The sequence below is a fragment of the Primulina huaijiensis genome, chromosome 2, assembly GCF_012295235.1.
Source record: "Primulina huaijiensis isolate GDHJ02 chromosome 2, ASM1229523v2, whole genome shotgun sequence".
Taxonomy (NCBI): domain Eukaryota; kingdom Viridiplantae; phylum Streptophyta; class Magnoliopsida; order Lamiales; family Gesneriaceae; genus Primulina; species Primulina huaijiensis.
In genome coordinates, this window is record NC_133307.1 from 25,982,520 (window position 1) to 25,993,353 (window position 10,834).

Sequence of the window (10,834 nt, forward strand, 5' to 3'; positions counted from 1 at the left end):
TCCTTTCTGTTTACGAGAATTAAGCTTCAAGATACAATAGGTCTTGACTAGTAACATATATTATTTGATTTTGAATGAGAAAATACGAAGTTTTCTCCTCGTCAACTCAAATTTATATAGGTCTATGTAGAAGTATAAACGGACCGATTCACGAATTTTTCGAGTCGACTCGAAAGTTTTTTTTTATTTGTATTTGAATTCCCCGTACGTGAGAACTCGAATATGTTCAAACTTTTTTCAATCTGAACTCGAGCCCATATTATATCGTTCTATTGTTCGAAAGCTGTCAGCCTTGATATTTTGTTGATAATAATATAAATATATTTCGAGCAAAACTTTGAATAACTCGCGAACAAGTTTGAATTCGAGCCGAACTCGAGGATTGTTTCGAACCGAACTCGAACAAAATAATTAAAATTTTTGAATTTCGAATCGAGCTCGAACTTGAATAAATCTATTTCGAGCTGAATTCAAACTTCAAATATTTCAGCATATACGACTCGATTCGGTTCGTTTACACATTATCTTATGTTTTTTACAAGAAGAATTTATATATAGTAACATATATGTTATAGATTTTGAAGATGTTCTATTACTATATTGTTTTGGAGTAGGTCTCTTGTGAGACGGTCTCACGAATCTTTATTTGTGAGACATGTCAACTCTACCGATATTCACAATAAAAAGTAATACTTTTAGCATAAAAAGTAATACTTTTTCATGGATGACCCAAATAAGAGATCCGTCTCACAAAATACGACCCGTGAGACCATCTCACATAAGTTTTTGCTATTTTTTTTTGATACAATATATAATAATTTTTAAAACGCATTCATTTTGTATATAATATTGTAGATATTTTTAATTTAAATTATAACAAAGTCATTGACTGGCATGAGAAAATATACGACCCACACGGTAAGTGTTTGTTATGCCTTTCATTCATTTACTAGTTGTTATTATTATCATTTGATCCTCGAAATTCGTCGTCTTTCTCATATATTGCCTCACCAGTCACCAGTCACCAGTCACCACCTGATCTCAAGACTTGGTACTTTTCTTCCGCCACAAATCTCAAGAATTGTTCTTTTTCTTCCATGTCTCTGCAATTAGTATATTTTTATGGAAAAGAAGTCGAGATTTCTTATGTCATCCCCGATGGTATGCTAACAGAGAGGAGAAATCGTATGGGTTGTCGTGGAAGACTTAAAAATTAGGAGTTTTGTTGCCTGGTGGATGGTTATTGTGTTTTGATTAGACAAGTGGAGAAATGGTGTCGGAGGGGGAGAATGGCCAGCCGAGCTCGCGGATTCTGGCATCTTGGCTAATTGGAGGGCTGGTAATTGGGGTCTCATTTCTAAGTTTTAACTTTGCCCTGCCGAAGAACAGGAAGAAGAAGCCGATAAGGGTGTATATGGATGGGTGCTTCGACATGATGCATTACGGCCACTGCAACGCCCTTCGTCAGGCTCGAGCCCTCGGCGATCAGTTGGTCGTCGGCGTTGTAAGCGATGCTGAAATTATTTCCAACAAAGGCCCTCCAGTCACGCCTCTTAGTGAGAGGTCTGAGCTCAGACCCTCTTCCTTTTCCTTTCATTACATATTGGCGTTGGATTGGCTGCTTATCTTTTATTGATAATTCTCTTATATTTACACTATTTGCATACACATTGAATTTCTTGCCTTCTGTTGTTTGATTATCGATTCTGTTCTTGCTCCGTGTCATGATGGGATGAATTTCTATAGACCAAAATATCATGGCATCTTACCCTGACGTGTACAAGGCTTTGTTCCTAGGTCTTAGGATCAAGTGTAGCTTAAAACGCGACTAATCATGAGTAATTGGTGAGCTATGCTGTTGACCTATTCATCGTTACTCATGTGATTGTTCTTCATGGTAGCTTGATTGATTTGTACTAGAAATTAGTTATGGGTTGTCTACATCCATTATTGCTACACACTTTTTCATCTTCCTTAGATCACTGTGTTACTTCCTTTATTTTGTCAGCTCATTAATTCAGTCCCATAACTTTTGTTTGTCAATCTCTCCGAGTAGCCTCCTGCGATGCATCTTTTCAAACCAACTAACATCTGCTCTTTTGTGATTTTACTTGTCATAGGATGATCATGGTTAGTGCTGTAAAATGGGTGGACGAAGTTATTCCTAATGCTCCCTATGCTATCACTGAAGATTTCATGAGAAAACTGTTTGATGAGTACAATATTGATTATATCATCCATGGCGATGATCCCTGCATTCTTCCAGATGGGACTGATGCTTATGCCCTTGCCAAGAAGGTTGGACGATATAAACAGATTAAGCGTACTGAAGGGGTCTCAAGTACTGACATTGTTGGTCTGTTCTTGCAAATTCTCATTGATTTAGTGGCATGTGATGTGACTATCCATTAATATATTTCCACATATATATATCTGTGTGTGTGTGTGTGTGTGTGTGTAGATAGATTAATGGAATTAAGAGCATGCTGGATGGTCTATTTCATATAGTGTTTTTCCAAGAAAAATTATTTTTCACACAATGATATCACTTCTTCAGCAGAAGCTCTTTTATCGCCAGTGTTTGGAGACAGATCCTGTAACATTATATTTTTTGGTCAATTGTAAAACTTAACATTCGACTCCTGGATGTTATTAATGTAATTGTCTACAAATTAAAGTAATTTTTTGTGGTTTTACATAATAGGTCGTATGCTTCTCTGTGTGAGAGAGAGATCAACTGGTGACAGTCATAACCACTCTTCTCTGCAAAGACAATTCAGCCATGGTCATAGCCACAGATCTGAAGATGGTGGGTCTGGTAGTGGAACAAGAATATCACATTTTTTGCCTACATCTCGCAGGATCGTCCAATTTTCCAATGGAAAGGTACCATAAATCACCAAGGAGTGCCTTCCATGTATACTGAATGATGCTTTCTATCTATACACATTTGCTTGATCATTTTGAAAAGTAGCCAAAGAACCGTAGCTCTAGCTATTTACTATGTTCTCTATAGTACTAAAATCATTCAAAAATTCTTCTTTGAGCAAGCAGCAACTTTTCTTCGTATTCAGCCATTCTAGCTTTTCTCTGTCCGTAAAGACAAAAAAAAAACTTCATGGTTCCATTTTCCTTATCATACTATCTCTGTCTTTTCTTGTATAAGCTCCAAGAAAGCAAAACTTTCAGTCTAATTGGTATTACCATTAGCCAGTTTGGACTAAGCTGTGGCTTACCTGATGTATCAGGATATTATTTGGATATTAATACTAGACTCACCCAAATTATAAGTGAAAAAGGTAGCTCATAAGTCTGCTGTGGATTCTTTTGCACAATTTGCTTCATCCATTTAATTTCCCTGCTGCATTCATTTCTACCTTTGAATTTAACCTGGAATAATGTTGAGATCCTTATTTTAAGCTAACAACACGTGTCTTCCTGTTCTGTTGCAGGATATACAGTTCTACTCTGATTGCAATGTTGAACAATGTTGCTTAATATCTGAAGTTTATTATTTTTTACTTTTTAGGGGCCTGGACAAGATGCTCGTATAGTTTATATAGACGGTGCATTTGATCTATTCCATTCTGGACATGTGGAGGTGGGTAATTGTTAGAACTCTTTTTGTTGGCTTTTTGTTGTGGGAACAAATTGTGAAATGAGCATGCATCTATTTATTTTCCGTCTAGTGGTTATATCTTTCCCGTCCATCTGTTTCAATATGTTATGAGTTTTTTTCTATTTGCTTGAAGAGCTTGTTTATGCTTTTAGAAAATTTCATATTCCCAGTTCATGCGTACCGTAATGTATAAATTCTGGTAAAACTGATGGTTTCCTTACCAAGGTTTTTCTTTGTTTACTCTGTATGCTCATATTTACAGATACTTAGGATTGCCCGGGGGCTGGGTGACTTTCTGCTTGTTGGTATCCATACTGACCAAACTGTCAGGTGGAAACATTTCTCAGATGCTTTTTATTTTTGCCTTTCCCAATTTACCTTTTCCTCGAGTGAATGTGATTTTGTTATTATTAACACAAAAAGAAACGCAAGAACCAAACAAGAACACGAAATTGATGCTGAAATCATATGAATTGATAGGAAGATCGACAAACCCAGAGATTTCCCTCTGTACAAGTAAACCTACCCTAGCATAAGCTAGTAAAAGTTCCCCAAAATATGAAAACTGAATGACATAACTACCCTCTTCTCACATTTTATTCCCCTCTCTCACTTGCAAGACACACTCTCTCCCTTGGCTTCTAGATTCACTCATTATTATTTTGTAATTACCCGGTCCATTAAATCACTAAAGCCCTAGGCCCGTACAGATTTTCTATTCCATGATTTTCACTAAATTCATGATGTTTTGTGCCTTACGACTGGGCACGCTATAGCTCAAGGCTATGTTATCACGCAATAGCTCAACACAATGTTATCATGCCACTCTATGAAAATCAACATTCCAGGGCGAATGTACTTGGCTGATCGTGTTTTGTCTACTTGCTTAGAGATCCCTTTGTATCAGATTTCCCTAAATTACCTTTATTTCTTCCCAATGAAAGCACCTGTTCATTTCTTTATCTTTGTCAGGACATCAGTGATCCATTTCACAACAATATTTCCCTAATCTTTCTTTCACGAGGTTGCTGGTAGTAAGAACACTTAATTTGCTCTAGACACATGATCTTTTGAGTGGCTAGCTTCAATTGATCAACATGGCTATTTCTATTTTCTGTTTAAAGGTTTTCCACAAACCTCTGACCTTTTTCCATTATAAGTTTTTCTTCATGTTCCTGGCATGTTTTTTTTCCAAAACAATAGAATGGATTTGTTCTCAGCATATTAAAATTATTACCAGCTAGGTGATTTTTGAGGACTGGATCTTGTCACCATTGATTGCGTCATTAGTCTCATCATCATTATATCTTGTGGCCTCAAAATGTGGTGTGTATATGTATATTTTGAGGCAGGTTGAGCGTGTCATCTGGCTTTAACCTTTATTTTTTAATGCTGGAGAAAATTGGTATTGACCTTTTAAGCTTTATTTGAAGTTTTCTGTCTAATGCGTCAATGGAAAATTTCAGATATAGTGGAAAGTGAAAGAACTAAATCTATTCTTTGGTCTGCGTTGATTTGTCTTGGGTCATGACTTCGTCAATGTTTTAGGGTTTCAGGGAGCTGCTAAAGTTAAATTCTGAATCTTAACTGATCTCCCTAGCACTTATTAATCTAATGAATATTGATTTGAGGCAAATGGTACATTGATTGTTATACACAATCCTGATTTCCTTTAGTTGTCTTCATTTTCGGTCGTTGACTGAAGCCATATTAAAAAAAATTGCCATTATTCTTATGCAACTGGAGGGTATATTTGACATATTATTACTGTTACATTCTGCAGTTCAAAAAGAGGAGCACACCGTCCAATTATGAATCTACACGAACGAAGCTTAAGTGTTTTGGCTTGTCGCTATGCGGATGAGGTCATAATTGGTGCTCCGTGGGAGGTTTCTAAAGATATGGTGAGCATGGTTTATCATAATGTTGATAAATAGTGGTTTCAAATTAAAGTATTCTACTCTTTCGTATCTAATGTTGATTCAAGGTTAATAAAAAGGCAAGGGTCTTCTAAAGAAAACATTGAGGCCACCATGATTATTATGTTATAATGGGATGAGATAAAAATAGAATCGTCTTTGGAATAGAATAGAGACAAGGATGGAATGGTAAGCTTATACCATTCTTATGATCAGTGTGAGAAGAAACGAAAAAAATGAAATAAAATTATTTTTGATACCTAAATCACTTTTTAATTAAAAAATTTTAAATAATAATTATTTAAGAAATTATTATCAATACTAGCAATCTTTTGTGTGCAAAGCATGAATAGAAATTCATATGTAGTAATCTAATATTTTAATGTTTCTCTTTTTTTTTTAAATAATATTTTAATATTTTTCTACTATACTTAATGTGGAGAAAAATTATTTGTATGTTATAGAATGAAATCACAATAAACTTAAAAGAAGATGAATTATTTAAAATATAATTTTAAAGTTATTACCTTTTTTCTCCTTAAAATTGGATCAAATGTTTTAAAAAATAGTTATTTTGTAAAACCAAAAAAACTTTTCCCCAATAAAATTATATAATGAGATTTTTATTACTATTTTATTTATTTAAAATAATTATTATGAAATAAATTATTGTTATTATTATTATTAAATAATTGTTTATTTATTGTTCCATATTTATTTATTAATTATTGTTATTATTATTATTATTAATACAATGATTATTAAATTATCATTTTATTTGTTATCATTATTATTATTTAGTTGGTGTATGATCATTATCTCTACATGATTAAACAATAATGATTATTATTTATTGTAATAATTATATCATCATCATCATCATTAAAACGACGATATGCCAAAGTTTTAGGTAGGTTACAGTAAATAGAAGAAAGAGAACAATTTTGTAAAATAGAAAAATAGAGAGGGAGAATAGCTATACCCATCTAACCTGGGTGGAATGACAATTCCAATTAATATGAGAATAGTCATTGCCATGGGAATGGGCGAGTATGTGTATATGGAATGAGTTAGGAATGCCCATTCTAATTCCACCTCATTCCCTCGTACCAAGAGCTTGAGAATCCACATATATAAGTAAAATGTATTTGACATAAATTTTGAGAATCCACATATATAAAGTGATTACTATAATATTACCTGAATTTAAATATATTTGCATTAATAAATAATGTAGTTTAAATCATAAAGAATAATTCAAACATCTAAAATTCATTTGTACATCTTAAGTGCATAATATGCTAAGCTAAGGAAAAAAAACCCTCGTCATCCTCCTCAACTTTATCATTTGGCTTTAGAGGAGTTGGGGAAAAAAAAAGAAAAAGAACAATAACGGCTGCCTGCTGCTTGATTGGAATCGGTAGAAAGTGAGAAACCAAACATGCGCTTAGTTTTGCTGATTTTCCACTGCGTGTACTTAAGAGTTCAAAGTTTGAGTGAGACAGGGAGATAAAAAATCTGGCACATAGAAACATGCATTTCAGGTTTTTTATTAAATAAATAGTCACGGGTTTAGTAATTGGGCTTCAAAACTGGTTGGACTTGGGTTTATTGATAACCAAACACAAGCTGGCAGACAATTTTCATGACGGGCGCTTTTCTACACCTCACGCTGGCCTTGCGCCTGGCCAAAAACGAGCGCTTCAATGCGCCTGGATGGTTACCCAGGCGCATGGGGTGCGCCTGGCTGCACCTCTTGCCATTAAAAACTATGCGCCCCACTAGCCCGTTCTGACATCTCCAGCCTTGCTCCTTTGTTTTTCATTCATTCTTTACTATCTCAACGTGCACACACAGTTTGGACAAGCCGGCCCGCGATGCTAGTTTGTTCATCTCTAATCTTGCTCCTTTCTTTGTGTTCCATTCATTGTTTACTATCTCGATGTGCGTACAACACACAGTTTGGACAAGGAGGGCTAAACGATGCAGCGTGTATACCACTAATAGTTCTTTCATGGATTCTTACATGATACATGGTCCTCACACGAAGTATTGCATGGAGTCGTGCTTCTCCAAATTCTTGCTTTATTGTTTTCTTCACATTTTTCTCTTTCATGCATTACGTGACACAACACATGAAACCATTCTGTGCTTCTAATTTCTATCTCTTGACAACACCAACCATGTATCCAGACATTGCGTTCGCCTCTTTGTTGGCTTCTTAATTTACACGTTAGTTTTCCTCTCTAAACATGGCATTCACGATCCTATGGACCTATACGTGGGACTGTGTTTCGATTCTTGCTCATTTTTATCCTCCAATTTCGACGGTGTAATCTCGAGAGTGATTCTACGTGCAGTTTTCTTTTTTGACTTTTCTTTTTATTCGTTTCTTTTCCAATATGCTGTCAACGTTGCACACTATAAAAATGAACCAAATAAATGCTACAATCGGACATGTAAAAGCCAAATAAGCATGAATACGACAAATTAGGCATAGTGCACGCTTACAAGAGTATTACTAAGCCCAAACATGCACCTACAAGAGTATTACTAAGACTAGTGCACGTTTCTACCAAAAATAACAAAGCTCAAAGAAAAGGCAGGTTACTTCCTGGATGCTTTGACCCCCTATCTTATAACCGCTACAAGGCCCCGGCAGAAGCACGGCAGAACCTGCAAAAAAGTACTAAAAGACAGCCCGGAAGGCCCTCAAAGGAAATAGATGAGGTAGAGAAGAAAATTTTTTTCATATGCTAATTAAAGTTGAAGCCATTATTTATAGAAATAAATTGAGTCCAACTGCCCGGCTGCTTGGCGCTCGGTTTGTTATTGTTGATGCTGACATGACTTGGGTGGTCTCCTCAATGTTTTTATGTCGTGGCTGGATCTTTTCCAAGACTTTGAACGTGACATCTGCTGCATTAAATATCTCATCCAACCAATTCATATCTCAGGTGTCTGAATACAATGTGTTGCACGATCTTGTATTCTTGTCCGGTTTCTCATAGTGTATGCTGTCTTGCTTTCTCCTTGGTATCTCATCTGTTAGTGTCAAAGTAGCTTTCCGTGCTTTTTGTTTCGAGTTTGTTTGATTACTCAGTTTGGCAAAGTAATAACACCCAAGAGATACTTTTAACCTATGATTGTTTTTCAGGTTGACCTGAGCCAGTTTTTGCGCATAAGCATATTATTAACAGTCTAATTATGAGCTTGGATTGTTAGGGCATTACAGAAATTATGAACAGTTGGGTAAAATTCGACTCAGAGAATGTTGTTGACCTAGCTTACTGTTTTGCTAGTCAGCAGTTATAGTCTTGGTTAAGCTTTTGTTTCCATGTCGTGAAGTGTGCTGTGTGAAAGAAAATGAATGGCTTAACCACTTCCGCCAATTTTGGTTACCATGAATTCATGTCGAAGTTATGTGCATGTACATTTACAAGGGATATTTGTTCATTTTTTTCCCCAAAAAAATGTTGGGGGTAGGAAAGACAGGGAGGGTAAAAATATCTCCGTGTAATCAAATCCTGATCACAAATGTTCCTAGCATGCACGCTTGATTCAGTTTCAATCTCATTCGAAATTCTTGTTGCTGCAGATAACCACCTTCAATATCTCGTTGGTTGTGCATGGAACTGTAGCAGAGGATAATGATTTTCAGAAGGTATAGTTGTATTGTAGTCTATTGATATCTGGAGGTATAATGTGAGTTACCTAAAGTTATTCATGGTCGCTGATTTTATAGGAGAAGAAGAATCCTTATTCTGTCCCAAACAGCCTTGGTATTTTCAAGCTATTGGAAAGTCCTCTGGACATTACGACTAGCACAATAATCAAGAGGATTGTATCAAATCATGAGGCATACCAGGTTTTATTTCTGATATTGTTTCAAGAGATGAAAGAGTTCTATGAAATGTGATTCTTTAACAAATTCATGTGACAAGAGGCTGGCTGGTTAATGCGCAGAGACGAAATGAGAAAAAGGCTGAAAGTGAGAGAAGGTATTATGAAGATAAATCTTATGTTTTGGGTGACTGATTGACTTGACAACAGTGGAGGTAAACGCATGAAACCATCTATTTTTGCCACAATCCGGTAATTTTTGCTCGTGGTTGTGGTACTTGTGGATCTAATTTTACCATTTTCAGATTGTCGGTTACTTTGATAAATATGTGCTATCAGCTGCTGTGGCCTGTGAACTTCTACGGATGTTCAAGATAGTTCTTGCAGTTGTAAAATTATCTTTATTCTGACTTACTTGGAGTCTTAGAAGTTGTAGAACAAGTGAATTCAATAATAAAAAATGTAAGTATATGACGACGCATGTTAAATTCTATCTTTGGAAGTAGTATGAGAGGGAAACTGTGCGTTTAATTGTTGAATTAATTTGCCTTTTTCGTTTTTTTTTCTTTGGGGCGAAGACGATCTCACATTCATCATACAGATCAACTATGTCTATATTTATTAAACAGAAGATTTGTCTCAGAAAATTGACTTATTAAATCGTTTCACACGAATTTTCATGTATCATAAAATACGGTTTGGTGCTGGTATGGATCTCAATTCTCTTACTTTAATTATTGAATTGAATTGGAAATACATGTGGCAATTTCCTTTTCAGGGATCTTTATCCCATTAATTAGTGAATCTAGGAAGGTGTCCTTAAATTGCGAAGATAGGTGAAACAGTGGTAGATTCCTCTATAATTGTGTTAATGGAGTGTCCTTTAGTACTCCCCATCCTAACGTATGCATGTTTATATGTTTATTATATTATTTTCAGAAATAATTTTTTTATCATATTATAATTTAATTTCATACATATTTTTAAATTAATCCAATAATACTAAATACTCAAATAACCGGAATATTCTGACAGTACATAATATTTGCAATTAAAAAATTTCTTATTAAATAATCAAATTTATCTTACATTCCACTTGACCGATAAAAATACATTTAAAAATATTTTTTTTCTTGAATCTCATACACACATTCATATGTTAGCCTTAAGTCCACGTTCTTTTCTGTTTTTCAAAAAACATTCTCTTTTAGAAAATAATTGAGATTTGAATACAAATATGAAACCAGGATATTTCATGTCAAATCAACGCAAGAAATAACAATAAAAATTAAGTGTACCCGAATACATAATGATGGATGTTTGATGCAAATTGATATACACTATTTTTCTAACTTAACACGTCATAAATTAGTAAATTAAAAAATAAGTATCTACATGAAATAATATCTGTGGGGATCCGGACGCTAATCATCTTCTTAATCGTCATTGGGAT

The 10,834-nt window shown here is 34.9% G+C and overlaps 1 protein-coding gene across 3 annotated transcripts; it reads left to right on the forward strand.

Annotated features, from left to right (window-relative positions):
- Positions 1-1,013: 1,013 nt before the first annotated feature.
- LOC140971031 (ethanolamine-phosphate cytidylyltransferase-like) lies at positions 1,014-9,920 on the forward strand. Of its 3 annotated transcripts, none has more exons than XM_073433075.1 (10): positions 1,014-1,563; positions 2,121-2,356; positions 2,705-2,886; positions 3,530-3,601; positions 3,882-3,949; positions 5,403-5,523; positions 9,137-9,202; positions 9,284-9,406; positions 9,505-9,596; positions 9,687-9,920. In XM_073433075.1, exons 1-9 carry the CDS (start codon positions 1,271-1,273, stop codon positions 9,574-9,576), a joined length of 1,233 nt encoding a protein of 410 aa, XP_073289176.1. In that variant the 5' UTR covers positions 1,014-1,270; the 3' UTR covers positions 9,577-9,596; positions 9,687-9,920. The 3 variants fall into 3 exon arrangements, with proteins under 3 accessions (XP_073289176.1, XP_073289177.1, XP_073289175.1); XM_073433076.1 differs by having other exon boundaries at positions 9,721-9,920; XM_073433074.1 differs by having other exon boundaries at positions 9,505-9,920.
- Positions 9,921-10,834: the final 914 nt, after the last annotated feature.